This window comes from Silene latifolia, chromosome 1 (genome assembly GCF_048544455.1).
Source record: "Silene latifolia isolate original U9 population chromosome 1, ASM4854445v1, whole genome shotgun sequence".
In the NCBI taxonomy this organism is placed as follows: domain Eukaryota; kingdom Viridiplantae; phylum Streptophyta; class Magnoliopsida; order Caryophyllales; family Caryophyllaceae; genus Silene; species Silene latifolia.
In genome coordinates this window covers 155,326,179-155,346,926 of record NC_133526.1, presented here as the reverse complement: position 1 = coordinate 155,346,926, position 20,748 = coordinate 155,326,179, and the positions used below count along the sequence as shown (strand labels likewise).

Sequence of the window (20,748 nt, the reverse complement as noted above, 5' to 3'; positions counted from 1 at the left end):
TTTATAAAAATTTAGATGTGGTACTTAATAACTATTAATAAAAGGAAAAGGAAACTTGGAAAATAGTTAGGCAGTTTCCGAATTATTGGTGTGGATATTATTGCTGGTGATCAGAGGGGGATTTGGGGTTAACGGGTGCCTTATAAAAAGGGAAAAAATGTAAGGTGAGGTGACCTTTGAAGGGTGAGATTTGCTTCTCACCATGTGCAGTAAGCAAAAGAAGTAAGGTGTGAAGATTTAACTGTGCTTGGAATGAACAATAACCAGCACTAGGGAGTGTTGTGGCTTGTGTTTTTTAAGCATTAGACTAAGAAAAAGCAATCAAAGAAAGCAACTAGCACATATAACCGAGAGTGTTGCATCTTCCTTGCAAAAAAGCCAATGTCCTGGTAAACTCCCCACCTTAATTCTTTATCTGTGTATGGCTTTCAGTTTAGTATTGATGATTAAGAAATGGTAGATTGGTATTCAGTTTTGGGAAACACAGCAACTTCCACCGCAGATCCATAATTTAAATCCGTTGTCCTGGTAAACTCCATACCCTAATGTCCTCTCACTTTACCTAATGTAAATACTGTAGAAATTTCATGTTCCAACTTAATCTGGCCTTTGAACTTTTTTGACCCACAAGTGATCTACTTAACCTAATCAAAGTGTATAATGGCTAAACTTCTAGTCTACTTAACTCAATAAACATATCCAAGATTCAAGTTGACAAAAAAAAGAAAGATTGAAATTTGCCCAGAAATTACGAAACCCTAGTTTTTGAATTAATATAAAGAAACTCCTACACTATTAAATAATTGTTACTAATTTCAGAATATTTATGTTTGAATTAATTATAGCATGGATCGAAGTTGGATGTATGGAAAGCGTGATTTTAAGTATCTTGAAAGGCTCCATGAGTTTATTACTCAAGCGGTTGAACATCAAAGACAACAAGGGGATGATGAACAACTCATGTGCCCGTGTAGCGCATGTAAGAATCGAAAGAAGGTGAATTCTGGAAGCAAAATGCGAGAACATTTGATATTAAAGGGCTTTAAACCAAATTATACTGTATGGATATGGCACGGAGAGAAACAGAATGATATTCCTAATTGTCCTAACGCCGTAAATGTTGAGAAACAAGTTGATAATATGATGGTTGATTTTGAGGTAAATGGAGAGGATTGTAATAACAATGAGGTTAATGAGCACAGTGATGATAAGGAGTAAAATATAGAGGCTGATAATGTCGATCAGATGATGGATGATCTTGAAAAAGATTTTGTCGATTGTCCGGAAATTTTTCAAATGTTGTTTGCTGATTCAAAAAAGCCGTTATTTCCGGGTTGCTCTAAATTTACCCGTCTATCAGCGGTGTTGAAGTTGTACACCTTAAAAGCTGGGAACGGGTGGAGCGATAAGAGTTTTAGTGCTTTATTGAGACTCTTGTCCGATATGTTGCTGGAAGGTAATGAGCTTCCCACTAACACTTATCGATGTAAGAAAGTGTTATGTCCCCTCGCTACGAATTACCAAAAGATCCATGCGTGCCCGAATGATTGCATTTTGTACCGTAAAGACTACTGCGACTTAGATGAGTGCCCACGATGCAAGAAGTCAAGGTATAAGCTTAAAGAAGGTCGTAAAAAAGGGGGTCCGGCCAAGACCTTATGGTATTTATCAATAATACCATGGTTTAAGCGTTTGTTTGCAAATCCGAAGGATGCAGAGTATATGTTATGGCATGACAAAGGGAGGAAAAAAGATGGCAAGTTACGACATGTCGCTGATGCTCCTCAGTGGAGGACAATCGATAGAGATTTCCCGGAATTTGGTAGTGAACCTAGAAATTTAAGATTAGGGCTTTGCACGGACGGAATTAATCCTTTCGGAACTCTAAGTACCCGACATAGTACTTGGCCAATAATGTTGATAATTTACAATCTTCGTCCTTGGCTTACTGCAAAGAGCAAATACATTTTATTGACCATGTTAATATCAGGTCCTAAACAACCGGGTAATGACATTGACGTGTATCTAGAGCCACTGATAGAGGATTTGAAAATGTTGTGGAATGTTGGAGTGGAGGTGTTTGATGCAGCTAGCGGTTCAAAATATCAAATGCGTGCTATGTTGTACTGCACTATCAATGACTTCCCTGCGTATGGTAACCTCTCGGGTTATAGGCTGAAGACCGATAAGGGTTGTCCTGTATGTGGTGATGACACCGAGTCTGAATGGTTGGAGCACTCTGGGAAACATGTGTACATGTGTCATCGTCGAGGGCTTGACCCGGGCCATGCATATCGTAAGAGGAAGAAGACATTCTATGGTAAAACTGAACACCGGTCAGCCCCTTTAGTTCTAAGTGGAAAAGAATATCACGCACGGGTTAAAAACATCATTACAGAGTTTGGAAAACCATACAAACCTCCACCAAACGGTGTATATCACACAAAGAAGTCCATATTTTGGGACCTACCTTATTGGGAGCATTTGTCGGTTAGGCATTGTATTGACGTCATGCATGTAGAAAAGAACGTGTTTGATAGTATTATTGGCACTTTGTTGAGTATGCCTAATAAAACTAAAGATGGCGTCAAAGCGAGACATGACATGGTTGCTAGGGGTCGTTTCGAGGTAAATCCAATTCAGAAGGGGAAGCGTACCTACTTACCCCCAATTTGCACGACTTTGTCCAGAAATGAGAAGAAGGTGCTTTGTGAATCTTTAAAGGGAGTGAAGGTGCCGCATGGATATTCCTCCAACATAAGTAGCCTTGTTTCAATGAAGGATTTGAAGTTAGTGGGATTGAAATCTCATGATTGCCATGTTTTGTTAACCCAGCTATTGCCTATAGCTATTCGATCTATTTTGCCTAAGCATGTCAGACAAGTCATCACAAAGCTTTGTAAATTCTTTAATGCAATAAACGCGAAAGACATTGATCCAGATTCTTTGGATGATTTACAAGCCGATGTTGTTGTGACACTTTGTGAGCTTGAAATGTACTTTCCAATTAGTTTCTTTGACATTATGGTTCACTTAATTGTTCACCTGGTGCGAGAGATAAAACTTTGTGGACCGGTATTTCAGAGAAGCATGTGGCCGATGGAGCGAGAGATGGGTACCTATAAGAGACGAATGAAGAATCGATATCGTCCTGAAGGCAGTATTATTGAAGCAACGGTTGCTTCTGAGACACTTGGATTTTGCCAAGATTATTTGAATAATATGAAACCTCTTGGACTTCCTACATCTCGACATGAAGGAAGACTTCAAGGGAAGGGTACTTTGGGAAAAAAGGTCATTACCGTTGATGTTGCTTTATTTGACAAGGCTCATCTGTATGTTTTGCAACACATGACAGAGGTTCATCCATATTTAAGTGATCACTTTGCCATAAGAATTTTAATTTAATTAGTTGAATTGGTGATTAATTATGAACTGAACGTTTAACCCAAAATTTCCACTTTGTATTAGTGTATTGGTCTAAAAACACAAGAAAGTTACTTAGAAGTGCATTAATAGTGTTGGTAATAATCACCTGAATATAATGCTCAACTGTACCATCTTGAGGAGCTTAGAAGTGCATTCACAGCTGAATGGATATAACCTGGATTGTGCCATCCAAAATCCTGCGCAAGGCTTTTTTCCTCATTACCTATATATATATATATATATATATATATATATATATATATATATATATATATATATATATATATATATATATATATATATACACTAGTTAGTTGGTTGCACGGCGCGCAATGCGCGCCGTCCCCCAAGTTATTTTAATCGTTTATGTTTCAAATGCGTAGTAGTGAATCTCGATTTGATTTGGTTTTCTATACATTTTGAGTGGCGATCACAATGAAAGTCTTGTCATTATATTTTTGGGGTTGTTCGAATCGCTTGCAAACAAGATCACATTCGTAAATATTTCTTATCTAACTCTGTTAGGAACATGAATATAGGATATGTTTCGATTGTCTGTCCATGTTGAGTGTCAATCGCAATGAAACTCTTGTTGTTATATTATTTTAATTGCTAAATTAATTGTAAACAAAATTATAACCATTCGTAAATAATTTATATTTAACTTTGTTGGGAGTATGAATATCCGAATATAACTACACTTTTTGGTTAGATGGTTAATTGTTAAAGAAACAATTACATGGAATACATAAGACATAAGATATTAGTATTATATTGTACTTTGCGAAGTAACGTAAACATCACATCTCCTCCTCCCCTTCCTCCTCATACTAATCTCTCTTCTCCCCTTAGCTCCCTTACTCCTCCTATTCCTTCTCCTTTTCCCTAACCTTCCTCATCCTCTACTTCGTCATCCTCTTTATCTCCCTATTTTCTCTTCAACGCCGTCGCATCCTAAACCACCTTCTCTTCTTCAACCTCGCAATCCTCCTTCTCTTTCCCCTTTCTCCTTCCCTATACCTTCTATGTTTCCCTATCCTCCTCTTATGTATTCTTTATTTCCCCTTCTCTTCCACTTGCTCTCATATTACTTCTCCCATTTTTTCAAGTACTCCTCCTTCATATCTTTCACTTTCTCCTCCTCGTTCCTTCCTCTTTCCCTTTTCTCTTATCGTCTTCATCCTTTCAATTTCCCCTCTCTACCTTCTCTTCTTTATCCTTACTCTCTTTCTCGACCTTCATCCCTTTCCCCTTTCTCTTCCCTTATACCTTCCATTTTCCCTCCTCCAATTTTTCCTCGTGCTACTTATCCCTCTCCATTACACTTGTCGTTCACATTCTTCCATTTCCCTCTCCTTGCCTCTTATTACTTCCCTTTGTCCTCTTCGTTGACCTCTATTCCTTTTCCCTCTCCCCATTTGTATTCTCTAACTTCCCCCTTCTCCTTCTACTATTTGTCCTACTCCCCTTATCTCTTCCCCTGACGTCTTTGGAAACCACAATGACATATAATGTCTAAAATCCAAGTTCATTTACTTTCCAAAATCGACAAACTGCCATGAAATCATTAACCATAGTGTGTATAACCCTCAAATGAATGAAGTACATTTAACCCCAGCCCGAAAGTTTTTTACAATTAGTGTTATGTTTTTGCGTTTTTACCATCAATTTTTAATTAGATTTAAGAATGTGAACTTTTGTGTTTTTTAACATCAATTATTAATTGCGTTTGTCAAAAGTTTTCATTTTCGTTTGAGTCCAATCATTCTTAATTGTTTTTGTCAAAATTGGTTAACTTTTAATTTATAACGGTGAATTATTTATGTGTTTTTACTATTTAGCTTGATCAGATAATGATTGCAATCAGGCTATCTATTCTCAACACAAATGAAAATGAAGTCCTAAAAATTTAATAAATTCTACGCCCTCTAATTTCTTTTTAATCTTCCCCTTTCTCTAATATATGTGAGGAGTATTTTATTGAAATGGGAAGATAATAGGAACTTGGAGGGAGTATTTTTTTAGTCTAGCTTTCTTCAAATTTCAACATTTTTTCATTATAATCACCCCCCTCTCTCTCTCTCTCTCTCTCTCTCTCTCTCTCTCTCTCTCTCTCTCTCTCTCTCTCTCTCTCTCTCTCTCTCAACCACCTCCTCTCCTCATGCTCATAGTACTCTCCTTCTCCCCCCGACCCCCATCTTACTCCTCTTTGTCTTTCCCTCCTTCCGATTCCTTTCCTGCTTCCGATCCTTCGTCTTCTTTTTTCTCTCCAACGTCGTTGCATTCTATACCACCTCTTTATTTCATCTTCATGGTCCTCTTCCTTCTCTTTTCCCTTGCTCCTTCCATATAGTTTAGTACTGTACATAATGTTTATCGACTATGGCTTTCGACAGGTACTCTGGTACATAGGCTTCACCAAGTTGCATCACATTGTGAACTTTTCGTAGTCCTATATAAATCAGCATCTCACTTATGATTATCGGGTTCTATATTTTGTCACTTGTGGATATATTTGGAGGTGAGAAATGGCGTTCACAAAGTATTTTTATCTGAAGCGTCGACCTGTTCACTCTTAAGGCAAGTGCAATTGAAGAATTGTTTTTATAAAGTTTGTCCTTTGTCACGTCATTTTTTTACAATCTCAAGAATTAGATATTTTTTGTTACAATGCAAGAATTTTATTTGATGTTTTTCCATAATATCAATATTAATTATTTAATGAAATTAATTGGTTAATTTACTTAATGAGGCCAAAAATATTGTTTTTTTTTTTTCTTTCAAAGAATTTAATTCTTAATATCAAACCAAGTTTGTTAATTTAAGAACAAACTTTTCTTTGCAATGGGACGAACTTTATTTTAGTGCTTTCTTTTGACAACCTAATTACTAAGAACCTACATTGAAATTGCTCTTAATAATTTTGGTGATTTGTGAACCGTTGATGATTATACAAATTTTGACATTTGGTAGGAAAGATGCTAGGGTAGTTACTTATAGTATGCGCAAGGCACTCTGATTTGTATATTAACATAGTTTTAGTTTTTAAACGTAGCATGTAAAAGGTTAGATCCACATTTATCGAGGGTGTGGTCAATCTGTTCCAATCCATTTGGGCTATAGAGTATTAACGTATGTTTGGTATTCAACATACTCTAGTTCATTACTCTTACAAATTCTCAGAGCACATGGCAATCTAATCTGTTCCAATCCGTTTGGACTATAGAGTATTGATCTATCTTTGGTATCCAACATAGTGTGGCTCATTACTCCCACAAATTTGAAGAGGACATAGCAATCTTTGAGCCGAAGTCTTGTAGTTTATAGATAGTAACCATCATGAGATTCAATCAACACACTTTAACACGATTAAATCATCAAAACTACTTGCTCCATTGACTATCCCCATATGCACAAAATTTAATAAGATTCACCACAATGGGTTCATCAAACTGGAAAAGAATGTAAACAAAACACGAAACATGAATAATGATATAGGACGAGGTCAAACTCAATGTTACATGGAACTAATAAGCTACTCGAGAAAGAATCAATCAACAACTTGAGACTCTTATTCCTTTTAGCCCTCGTGGATGTCAAATGTGTAGTTAATCTCCAAGAAGCATTTGTTGACATCATGAACAAACCTGTATAAAACAAACTTCATTTCAATTGATAGAGCTTGATTGACTTACTACAAAACTTGGTACAAAACAGTAATTATACTTAGCAAGAGACATTGGAAACAAAAGTATGAAAGACCAAATCTTAAAATCCAAATCTTACAATCTAATTCTGTCGTGGTTTTGACAAAAGTATGAAACAAAATACAGTAATTATACTCCATAAGTAGTTTCTCAGCGTAAGCTTATATGGATTTTTATTACCTACTTCTGCAAATGTTGCCATGTTAGCTACTTAGCCCCATCGAGTACATGATATCTATGGAACATTCACTTAAGTCTTATGTTCTATAATTTTAACATGTATTCCCTTCCTCCCTCCCTCCCTCTCTCGCTTGTTCACATATTCACCCATTTCCTCTCCCTCTCCCTTTCCCTCTCACTCTCCCTTCTTGTGAAACTACTGTAAAGGTGTGAAGGAGAACAACATACAATCAGGTCACCTGAATCCTAGTGATGATCCTTCTCAAGTCCCACCCCACCGCCTTCCTTTTAGTTATACTGCAAGGTCAAGGGTCCAACTCTAGGTCATTCAAACTTCAAACCGAACAAAAGTTCCATTATAAAATACAAACACAAAACTTAAGGGCTGCACACAAACATTCCCAATTCGCTACCAATCAAAGTATCACGCCTTAGTATCCCATTTAAAATTACCAACCAAAATATTCTTGTGATTGTTATCCAAAAGTTTGTAATTAGACCAAAAAGTGTGTTAAAAATGACCTTGAATTTAGAAAATGATAGTACCAGCTAAGAGAGATTACATAGTATAGTTTGATAAACAAAAAATAATTATAACTTTCCAAAAATAATGATTACTTATCGGTAAGTTCTCCAACCATGGATGCAAAGTGCAAACAGTTCAGCTAGAGCGACAATAATAAGATAAAGGGCTTACTTGGAACTGAGTTCCAGGAACACATCCTGCCGATCAAGCTGACTAATATGACAAGCAGGAGGGAACCTCTTCCTTTGCCTTTTCTAGCTTCTCTTTCAAAATTTCCTGCAATTGAAATTCACATAGATCGTAAGATTGTGTTGACAGTAAGACTAACTTTTACAGTAGTGTAAATCAGAATATAAAACTAATGGAAAGAACCAACTTCAACCAAGCATAGAAGCCAAAATATAAAAATAACCACCTATAGGAGTAGACTGACACAGGAAGCTTTAATAGTTTAGTTCTTACCAAATGAAAGATCCTACTATGAAGCTAAAGTAGATTATTTCTTACTGAGTTCAAAGCCAATTACAACAAAAAAAGGCCCCAAACTCTATACTAAACGGATAGACCAAATATTATTTAGCTTGCACTCGTACGTATATCTTAGTCATTGATTGAAGCCAATTCCACTGCCTTCAATCCCCTAAATGACTGCCCTCATGTATAACATATCAAAATGAAATCTAGAATAAATTCGGCTCATTTTTTCAAGGCTTTGGTTTTCTACATAAAAAAAGTATTAACAGAATTTGCTGAAACAGTTAAAAGTAATCGCCATTCAGTACTCCCTTCTACTCCAAAGTCTTTTATCCGAACAATGCCTTTTGTATTCACATCAATTGCATGAACTTGTTGTAGCCGTTTAACAACTACGCCACCACCATGTTTGTTAGTCCCTCTATTACCCAAAGAACTTGAAATTTTAAACATGCAAGACTTTTAAAATTCAAGATTATTTACAGTCCCTACATATTACCTATATCCTTAGCAGCTTACTTAATGATTTTTTAAAATGTCAGAATTTGGACTTCATTAGTCTCTGTTCAATTCTTGGGTGGAAACAATGATGTGTATCCACTTGCTATTAACTTATTATTACTATCATCAATCTATAATTTGGGGTCTTTGACTCTTTTTAAGTTTTATTAAGCTCGCAATTGCTGTAAAACAACTCTTTCACCTACAATGTTAAGAAATGATAATTAATCTCTACAACCAAAAATCTCTGTGGCGAGAAAATAACCCTTAGACCACCAAAATCAGATACCACTCCTACCAATAGCAAATAGAAAGAATGTACCCATACACAAGTTAACCAATGAATATATTAGAACTGATTTAGCCAAGCAAGAGTTACGAACTAAACCTGCTGAAGTGCTCATGAAACAGTTTTTTTAAAAAATAGTTGTTTGCACACAATTATCATCCATAATAGCCTAGTAGGATAGCACATGGAAATCTAGTATGCCACACTGATTTCTTGCCGAACTATAGAATTTTTCCCCACATAAGCATAATGCAGTGATTACTATCATTAAGTCACTAAAAAATGTCATTCTGACTTAAACCATATCCAAAAGCCAGTCGACTGCAAGATAACTTTTAAACCTAAATAAAAATTTCTTCTTCATGCGCCACATCTGTTACTATACTTTACATAGTTAGAAGCAAGCAAGACTCTAGGACCATCTAAGCATTCACACTCCATCCAGATGAATGTACATGGAAGATTATTTTCACTAAAAGTAGTAATCATGTGCTATCAGTGTGATAGGTTAATAGCAAGTTGCCGAGAGCTCAAAAATCTCATTGACATGAGTTCTTACTTTTATTCATTGTTCCTAGTGATAGTATCAGCTATCAAGTATGCATATAAGTTTGGAGTTGAATAAAGTCGTCACAAGTAAGTTACCTGGCTGTCGATAATGATTTGCATTATTATTTAGAAACACATTCAGATGGGTTCAATATAAACAGAGTTGAGTACTCAGTAGCATCAAAACTCAAAACATTGTATCATTTGAAGCACCTGTAAAAAACACAGTATTTAGTAGTTGTATTTAAGCATGAACTTAAGCTTACAAAAGACAATTTTCCTAATGGCACTTCCCGAAATCAAGAAGAAACATAAAATAAGATTCGATCAGAAACCTTGATCATAACAGCCTCTTAATGAGCCAATATCAAATTTCCTACTGCAAAATATCCATACATAAGCCAATATCACACGGTGACATTTCTGCCAGGTTATGGCAAATCCAAAATCTAACAATTTCCATGCACATCAAATCAAATTTTATTTCGAAAGGCAAAAGGAACCTGAATTTCCTCTTGAAGCAATAAAGACATGAAATTTAGAGTAGGAATCGAGCGTACTTATGTAGGTTTGAAATTGAGGGCTTATAAATCATTTGAAGCACCATTGAAAAGGGAAAATATGGCAACTTCATAATGGACTTTATAAAGGCTCCCACCCGAAATTATAAAGGTGTTTCTTAGGTTAGAAATAAGGCACCGTACCTTTCCCATTGGATTTAGGGTGTGAAAATTAGCAGAAGCACCTGCGAAGACAGGGAATATAATAGCATTATGATGAATTTTAAAACTTCAAACAAAGCACCTCGGTATATAAGACATTTTGTACCAAGCACCAAAGAAAACAGCAAACTTAAAGCAACAGTTTTATCAAGCAATACCATGCACAAACAGACCAAAGAAAACTTGCGAGAACTAAAGCAACAAATTTATCAAGCAAAATTTTGGTTTGGTGGAAGGTCGGTTTCAATCCTGAGAAAGTGCATCCAAACTATGTGCCACTTGGTCCAAGAGTATATACTATATGAGAGGTCTCTACAATATGAGAAATGCACTGAAATTTTTCAAAACGACATTTCCCTCATGGGCCATGGGCTAAAAAGGGAAACAAATGATTGAGAAGGAGGGAGTAATAGCTTAGTTATCTCAATACCGAGAAGCTTATACTCCCTTTGTCTCATTTGTTAGTTTACAGAGACTAAAAACGTAAGCAAATGATTGAGAGGGAGGGAGTAATAGTCTAGTTATCTCAATACCCAAAAGCAAATAATCCCTCCGTCTGAAAAATCAACTTAATATACCAGTAAAAAATAACAGGATGGGTGGGAATTGAGTTGTTGAACAAGAAGGAGCGATTTTAAGACGACCCTACAAACTTCGCATGTCTGGATTTCATAGCCCTCAACCCTAACTGCAATCATAAATTTGATGGAACAAATGTTATAAATTAGAGGGCTCCAGGGGCATCTCTCATGCTTAGATTTAGGCTTTTGCGCATCATTGTCCTTCCGCCTATCCCACCATCTCCCTTTCTCATCATTGCTACAAATTCGCCATAATCGATGGTCCCACTCTGAAGTTGAGATCCAAAAATAAAAAACACTGTTAAGACGGAGAACGTGAGAGAAATACACATAAATTGATTATAGTTCATCAGTAGTGCCCACATTTGTCAGTGAGAAAAATACACATAAAGGTGGTATTCGATCTGCTTCGAAACCATGGGCAACCATACAAATTTGATTCCTCTGGGAGTAACTGAGTCGTATTCATAACATAACCCGAGTGCTTGAAATTAGGTTCAGAATTTCATTGAATTTCCTTCTGCAATAGTAAAATTGCCTCCAACCCCTGGAATCTTCTCTTTCCATCCCTGACTCTATTTTGTTTTTCTCAGTGTTCTTCCTGTGTTCATCAACCATGGCATCTTCTCTTCCTTTCAATTCCATGCCCGAAACAGAAAGATCACAATTTTAAGTTTTAGTACATGAACACCAAGAGTTAAAGACCACCCACTAAAACCTACGGATCACGACTTTAAAAAAGTAATGAACAAACCTGATACTTATTCCTGTTATTCTCCTCTCTTTACTAATCTCCACTTGCTCCTTGTTTCTTCTATAATGGAGCTTTTCTGCACACCAATTTTAACAGTAATCAGTTAAGCTTTGAACCTGGTTTACAGACGTGAAATTAAGAAAATCGCTCTTCCCAGTCCAAAAAAGATTAGGTCAGAATATTAAGTTTCCACGGTAGTAAGATTAGTGAAAGTGAGAGGACATTAGAGGTTATTAAGGTGTGGAGTTTACCTGAAATGGAACTGGGGATTTGCAGTGGACGTTGCTGCGTTTCTCGAAACCGAAGACATCTTAATTATCGTTTGTAAAGTTGGAAGAGCGACCTTCTTAATTTCACGTCCATAAACCAAGTTCTCTGATTATTGTTAATAAGTTCCCAGGCAAAAAAATCACAGGTCAGTTTAGGTTAGAATACTAAAGTTTCCACGGTAGTAAGATTAGTGAAAGTGAGGGGACATTAGAGGAAATTAAGGTGTGGAGTTTACCTGAAATTGAACTCGGAATTTGCAGTGGGCATTGCAGTGTAACCGAAATCAAAGCCGTCACATATTTTCTCAGAAGATTGCAACTCCATGAAAATAGTTGACAAAAGAGTTTCAAAGTCGATCATCTAAAAGGTCAACAACAGTCAGTTCAAGGGTGCAGTAACAACAATAGTAAGTACCTAAAATTCTCAAAGAGCTGATCCCTTTTTATTTCTGTTTTCAGTTGTTACTCGAGTTCTGTATTTTTGTTATTCCAAACCTAACAAGTTCAGATTTTATGTTATTCAAGCCTTTTTTTTTTACTCTCAAAGAAATAGAAAGTCTACTCTGTGCCAACAAATCGACTGGTTGGCTCAAATACAAAAATAGTTTTCAATAATGACCAAAAATAGACGGTGGTGAGTCCATCTTTTCTCTGTTTTCAAAAACAAGTCTACTCTACTCCCTCCATTTATTGACCACCTACCATTATTTGTTACCCAAAAAAATTTTTAAAACTTTTTCCTCTTATCATATGTGTGATTCGGCCTTGAAACACAATCGTGTAAAACACACTATAGGCAATGAATTACTCGATTAATCTTGTACTCTTGTGCAAGACAGGTTCACGCAAAGAATATTGACTCACCATTGTTCTCCTAAATATACGATTTGGTTTGGTTGTCTTTACATTTAAGTTTAATGTTGTTATAATAACCTCCCCTAAAAAAAACAAGGCACTAACCAATTAGCATATTAGGACACTTTACCTAATAATGGAAACTTGACCATGGCAGATGATCAGCCGGAATATATATAGGCTGTACCTTGTTTAACATCGGATACGACAAGCGTGCAACACACCTCTGAAACAACAAAGTGGCAAAGCCAGGTGTTCACTAAAACGAAACAAAAAGAGTACCTTGGATATATACTCTTATCCTTAATCCTTGTACCCATATCAAAGGGGAAGAAAATAGCAAATTGGAGGGAGTATTATTTTATTATTATAATTATAATCTACATTTTTCATTTTTTTTTTTTTGAAATATTACATTTGCTTGGCGGAGAACGACGAAGTTTATTCTTTTAGGCAGCGTAGGCAAGCTAGTCATTCCTTCGTATATGTGCCACCACATCCGCTTCAGCAACGAGGCTATCAGAAGCCTCCATTTGTTTGGCCGCCGCAACAACAACACTACTACAAATCCAGGCAACCACAATGGCCCTTTAACAACGCTTATTCACGAAAATCACCATAAGACGTTGTAGAATGGATGACGTGAATTTTACTTAACTTAATTACAACGGTTATGTGTTGTTAACCGTTGTTATTGGTTTTAACAACGGGTCAAACTTGCACAACCGTTGTTAATATAAAAACTAATAACAATAGTTTACTCTGTAATACATTATAACCGTTGTTAATAATTTGGCGTAAAATTAGTGAAAAGTAATTACAACGGTTATATTAAAACCCGTTGTTAATACTTTTTAACAACGGTTTTCTAAGGAACCGTTGTTAATATATTATCTAATGACAACGGGTTTATGTGTAATAACCGTTGTCAATACTTTCAAGCAAATACCACAGTATATACCACACAAACACAGATCAGCTACAGCCACAAACACAAACACAAACACAAACACAAACACAAACACAAACACAAACACAAACACAAACACAAACACAAAACCACACTCTTACTCATCGTCTCTTTCTCATCGTCGCTTTATCATCTCCGCCACTGTTGTTGTCATCGTCTTCTTTCTCTAATTATCAGGTAAATATCTATCGCTTTATGGTTTTAGGTTTTGTCATCTCCGTCATTATTGTTCTTTCTCTAATTATTTTATTTGCATGTGTTTTTCTCCGTCATTGTTCTTTCTCTAATTATTATTCGCTTAATTAGTTTTTCTGCATTTATTAGTAAAATAAATTAAATAAAATAAAACAAAAAAGATGATGGAGAGGAATGCATAAACTTAATTAATTGATATATATATACATAAACTTATTTCATTGCTAAAAATACAATTCTTAGATGTTCATATAGGGATGCATTCTCTTCTATGATATTCATCCTCTCCTCCTTTGCTATTTGGAGGTTTCCTTCCGCAGATGCAATATCGTCATATAGCTACATTATTTGCGGCTCTAACAAGCCATTTTTTTGGCGTCCTTGAGTGCGATCCGAGATTCCTCAAGGAAGAGCTTGTACTTCCTCTCGATTTCCAGCACGCGGCGTATGAAACTCTTGTTGTACTCGGTCATAATGCATGTAAAACGAATGGTATCATTCATTGTTGAAGGAAGTTTGGAGTTTATTAGGTTTTAAAGATTTAGGGTTTGGAGTTTAGGGTGGAGATAGTGATATAATGGATTGGTTATTGAGATAGTGGAATGAATTTATACTTAGTAATGTGTCGTTGGAGTTGTCTTTTAATTAATATGTTAGGAAGTTGTGCCATATCCTGCTTCAAATATTATAACCCTTTGCATTCCATATATTGTGTCCTTTCATATGCAGGGATTTGGCAGTAATAATGCATATGCATCGGAAGCATAATTAAGGGGCAGTAATAATGCATGCATCTAGTAATATATAATTTATTTTTTATTTTATTTTTAAAATCAACAACAACGGTTATTTAAAAAAAACCCCGTTGTCTTTAGTTATAACAACGGTTTTTTCTATTGTAACAGTTGTTATAACTTTACCAGCAAAAATTAGTCACACTTTCCACAAGGAATGTCTCGTAACGACAACAGTTTTTAACCGTTGTTAATAGTTTTGACAACGGGTTTCTTAGAAAAACCAACCGTTGTTAAAACCTTTAACAACGGATGCTTTAACAACGTCCGCTTTTTTATATAACAACGGTTTTTAACCGTTGTTATAGCCTGTATCTGTAGTAGTGCAAGCTCCTTCTCCTGATAAACAAAAAGAAGAGATTGCTGAATTGAAGTCTTTGGTGAAGACACTTGCACTTTAAATGCAAGAAAATGCTAAATCTAGAGAGGCTCATATCAAGGAATTTGAGTCTCAAATAGCTCAATTAGCTGCCGAGTTGGAATTTAGGCACTGAGAGACGGTATATGCTACCTATAACGAAAGCGGTCTTTCCTATTAAGGACCTGAGTTGCCTATTGATGATGATGATATGTATGAGTCGGAATCCGAAGATTTATATGAAAACAAAGCATCATACGAAGACTTCTGCAATGTACAGCAACAAAAGCTCGATCGAACTAGCTACAGTGTTCGATCGAATGAATTATATGAGGGAGAGCTTGATTGAACAGAATTCAACATTTGATCAAGCAGTTTTCACGAAGAATCACTCGATCGAGCAGTTATATATGATCGATCGAGCACTATTCACCAGAAAAGCTCTCGATCGAGTATAATTTTTGCTTGATCGAATACATTGGTCACGGAGAGCTATGTTATGTCATCTAGGTTCGTTTCGGATGACGATATGAAAGAAGACAATGGTTTTGGTGAGTCTCCCATTTGGAAAGCCGAGCTGGATGCTTTAGAGGCTGCAATATATGGAACAGAGCCCAAAAAGGAGGGGAACGAGAAGGTAGCTGAGTCAGTGAATGCTCCTAGCACGGTAGAGGTAATATACTCTTTTGTCAATGATTCCGACGTTAGGAGCGACCAACCTGAGGTGGTTAACGATAACTTCATGATTGTTGATGTGGCGGAAGGTAAACTACCTCATGTGACTTCTGCTTTTCGTTTTGATGCTTCGGCCCCTCCCGGTTGAACAAATAATTTAATAATATTTCACCATACTTATCATCGGAAATTTGTTAAGTCGAGACGGTACCTCAGATTGCTTTTATATGCTCCTTTAATATTTAGGTGCTACTTATGCTTTTGTGTAGCACATGCGCAGATATATGATCATTTGCTAAGAGCTTTGAGTTGCTTTGAACATGACCAACTGGAGCAATTGAAATGAAGAAAACAAGGTCGAGCTGGGACCTGTCTGAAACTAGCCCTGACCGGGAGGCAACCTGGAGTTTAACACTTTTTCTTTAATTTTCAAACATTTCAGTTTTGTTATGTGTTTAATTGGTTTTCAGATCATAGAGTGTAAACAATTTAGACTTGGTTTTTGGTCGTATTTGTGGTCGTTTATTGCGAGTTTGCAGGTGCTCCAAGGGATGTCTAGGAGTTCAGGCTTAAGGAGCTCGATCGAGCACTTTATTCTCTTGATCGAGCACTTTACTCTATTGATCGAACATTTTATGCTCTCGATCGAGGGCCCGCAAATGACGACCACTCGATCGAGTACCTTTGTCTACTCGATCGGCCACTTTTGCAGTCCAATGTACTCGATCGAGTACTATATATTCTCGATCGAGTACCATCGAGTTCGTTGTGTGGATTCGCTTCCAGTGACGTTGCTGTTAGCGACCTCCCATGTTGCTGGCTGGTTTGGGGAGGTCCCTGCTTCACGTGTTCTTGTAAGTTTTCCGCGGTTTAATTCCTCTTTTCAGTTTGCATTTCCTTTCCCTATTTTTGGGTACAATGAGGGCATTGTACGGTTTGGTTTGGGGAGGGTATGCATCCATATCTGTGTTTGCATATTGCATGTTATTTTATTGCATTTCAATTTGCACGTTTATTTCCGCATGCATTGTTCGTTTTTAATTTCAAAATTAAATCAAAAATAAAAAAATAGAAAAATTCTAAAAAATTTATTAAATTTCACGTTTATTTCTGTATATAGGTTGAGTCGGAACGGTAGATTTCAATGATGAGATTGCACTACTTTTAGTCCTTTTTGCTTAAGCCTTGCGAAAACCTGATATCTTTTTAGCTTTGTCTTTTTGCATACCTACGAGTTAATGTTAAATTTAGCTGAACAAATAGACTAGACCTGAAATTTTGGCAAACCACTCGTAATTTCTAAGATTTAGAGCCGTATAAACTGGTGTCATTTATGACCAGTTCATGTAGGATTGTGAGTAGTTACTCCTTGCATAACATGTATCATTAATTTTCACATTTATGAAATTCAATTACTTTTTGCCTACATACATTCGGGTTTGTGGTTCGTGTCATATGCAGGGAGGTGCTTACTTTTCCCCTTTTCTTTCATTTTTACCCATTTAACTCCACAATTAGCCAAATTTGCCTTTTGACCCTTAATTACATCCAAGTTTAGCATGCCCTGTCAAGCTAGTTTAGTGTATGTTTTTGAGGTATTTTGTATATTGATCCGAGTTTGGCGTATATTGACTATCTGGAGTTGGTAATTTATGGAGGAAGGAGGATGATGAAATTAAAAAAAAAAAAAAAAAAAAAAAAAAAATCAGAAAAACCATGGAAAAGAAGAAAAAAAAAGAAAAAAAAAAGAAAAAAAAAGAGAATGAAAATGTTTGATTGACGGTTCTTACTCCTACGCATTATTTATATTTTATGAGGAGTATGTTTGGTTTGGTTAGTGAGTTTGTGTGCCGAAATAAGGAGCACTTGTGCTTATTTCTAATGATCGAGAATCGGATATGGTTCGTTTGGTTCTGTTTAGGTAGCTAACTTGGCTTATACCTCCACATTCCCAAAAAAGATATATAAACACCTTTCGTCAGTTTCTTTGACACTTTTACCTGTTTCTTAACTTCACAAAAACTTAAACAAGTTCCGTAGGTTTCTCTTTCGCATTGTTATCAAATCCTAAGGGCTAGAGTCGTCGGATCGTTGTGTTCTTTACGCCGTTGAGTCCGTCGTTTTGTGGGTAAGAGTCTTGTACAGTTTTTATGCCTTTTCTTTGATTTTGATTGAAACCCTAATTGGGTATTTTTGGGGATTTTGGGAGTATTGTGATTGTTAGATAGTAATTTTATGATTGTGTGATTATAGGAGGTGATTTCGTAGAAGAGCGGTTTTGAATATCTGATTGTGACGATTTTGGTGTTTGCCTTTCTAGTAGGGTTTCCCTACTCGGTTATTAATTACATTATATTTAATGGTTGATTGTGATTGATTGTTTAATGTTGTTGATCTATATCATGTTGGTATAGGTAATTGGAAATTGTTGTATTGTAGTTGGTTGGTTGTGTTTGTCTGTGGTTCGCGAGCTGCGTCCTCGGCTGAGTGGAGTCACTTGCGGGAGTGGTTTCACGCCCTTGATTCGCCCCTTGTGGTTCCCGTCACAAGGGGGATGTGCACATTAAGGAACTTGGGTTTTCGCTCGGAGTTGATGAGCGGGGATTTGGTGGGTACGGCTGCGGTCCCCCACTGGCGGCGTGGAATATCTGTTGCGATAGATATTCTGGCAGGACTACACACTTTAGTGTGTAGTTAGATGTGTGGAGATGTGACGGAGTTGGGTGATCTGTATATTGTTATCTTGCTTATCTTGTGTTATGTAATCAGTAACTGACCCCGTTTAAATGTTTTAAAAACTGTGGTGATCCATTCGGGGATAATGAGCAGTTATTGAGCAGGTATGAGATGGATTTGTGTGAGGGATAGCTGGGACGGAGTCACCACGTGTCACTAGAGTCTTCCGCTGTGTCTTGAACTTATATTTCTTTCAGTTGGTTTGATATTTTGGAACAGATGTATTTCACTTTACAGTTTTGGGTTTTGGACATGTAATCAGTTAAACTTATTTATCTAAAGTATGTTTCTTTATGGTCAATTTGATATACATTGCCTCGGTTAACCGAGATGGTAGCACTTACATGCATTAGGTGGTCTTGGTAAGGCACATTGGTGTATGAGGGTGTTACAAAGTGGTATCAGAGCAACGATTTTGGAACCTATAACTAATGAACCTAATGAATCTAGGGAGTCAAAATAAAATGAACCTGGGTAGGAGTTGTTAGGCGCTAATGCAAAGGCTTGGGAGACGTTCTAAAGTCTCGAACTCGCCCTACAACTTTGAACCGGTCATTATGGGGTGTCAAGGGGTCGCTATGTGTTTACTAATGTTCAATTGCATATATTGGATGATATGTTGTATGGAATTGTTGGATAAATGATTGTGGAGGAGTGGAGGATGTGGTGGAAAAAGGTGAAGTAGTTTATATGATAATATGTTGCGAATAATGATGTTGCACGATGGATGATTTATAATGTGGCAATATAATAACATGTGAATAGAATGTCGCGTTTTTATATATATATATATATATATATATATATATATATATATATATATATATATATATATATATATATATATATATATATATATATATATATATATATATATATAGGGTTGAGATCCTATGAGAACTCCCTTACCATGAGAACCGTGAGAACCTCGGGTTTAGAATTTCTGTACCAAAAGTACAATAATATTATACTAAAGGTTCAGAACCTTTGTACCAAAGGTACATGGGTCAGCTGATAAAACAATCTCAGTCAAACTTTTTATTATTTGTTAATCCTTTATTTAATTACGCAAAATACGCTCACAATCGAATATTCTCATTAATTAGGGAGTACTACGACGTAATACACTGAATGTGTCGAAATTTTTTTAGAGGTGTATTAGTTAGTGCAAATCAATATACTCCGTATAAAACTTCAATTTAAAAGGAAGGGGACAAAAATGGAAAATTTAATTGCAGGAGTAAAGTGCAAAGACTACTCAAAACTACATACAGTTCATGAAGTATGTTAATTTTTGTCTGAACAACGTAGTTTTGGAAAACTTCATAAGAATGTATTCGAAGCATAATAAAGTACGTGGTTTTGCATACAGATTTAGCCGTAGAGGACACAAGTGAGATTGATGATTATTTGGGAAGATCAGAAGCTGATGCGTTGAATAATGTAGGAATGATGTCCAATGAGCCATTAATGACATACCTTATCCTTATCCTAAAAAGGTGTCTTTACCATTGGAATGCAATTGCTCTGTTCTAAGTGAATTGTCATGTACATAAAACAAAGTTGGGATCATACGCAAACACTATAACTTTTATGAAATACTGTAAGTACTTCTTTCATTTTTTATTAATCACCCATTTCACTTTTGGCAAAATAATTAAGAAAATGGATTATAAAGTTGATCTTAACCTTTCTCATCCACTTACATATTTAAGGATAATGTGATAAAAATGTGCTAAAAGAGAAAAGAAAGACAAACGGGGTGATTAATAAAAAGCGGCTAGAAATGAAAAGTGGGGTGATATAATAAAAATGGACAAGTATTTCCTTATTAGTCACAATAACCGTAAAACAGTAAAATGTTAACTTATAATGTTGTTGTACGTTTGGTACAAAAGTTCTGACTCGTTAGTATAATATTGTTGTATATATACATATATATATATGTGTATGTATATATATATATATATATGTATGTATATATATATATATATATATATATATATATATATATATATATATATATATATATATATATATATAAGATCTTGTGAGTTTAGTTTCTTATGGTGAGTTGTGAGTTTGCGCTTTGAAATCTTAACCACTAGATTATATTAGAGATGGATGGTCAAGAGATCTAATCTTACATGTCATATAAAACCACTGTCATTTACTTATTTTCTC

At 35.9% G+C, this 20,748-nt stretch overlaps 1 protein-coding gene and 1 long non-coding RNA gene across 2 annotated transcripts; one reads left to right on the top strand and one right to left on the bottom strand.

Moving 5' to 3' along the window:
- The first annotated feature begins 1,248 nt into the window (after positions 1-1,248).
- Positions 1,249-3,408, top strand: LOC141658786 (uncharacterized). Its single transcript, XM_074465611.1, has one exon. It carries the CDS (start codon positions 1,249-1,251, stop codon positions 3,406-3,408), a length of 2,160 nt encoding a protein of 719 aa, XP_074321712.1.
- Positions 3,409-6,798: 3,390 nt separating this feature from the next.
- LOC141610794 (uncharacterized) lies at positions 6,799-13,116 on the bottom strand. Its single transcript, XR_012528409.1, has 6 exons — positions 12,218-13,116; positions 11,964-12,087; positions 11,713-11,788; positions 10,360-10,400; positions 8,014-8,118; positions 6,799-7,076 (listed from the first exon to the last, which is right to left on the bottom strand). It is a non-coding gene; the product is annotated as an uncharacterized LOC141610794 (long non-coding RNA).
- Positions 13,117-20,748: the final 7,632 nt, after the last annotated feature.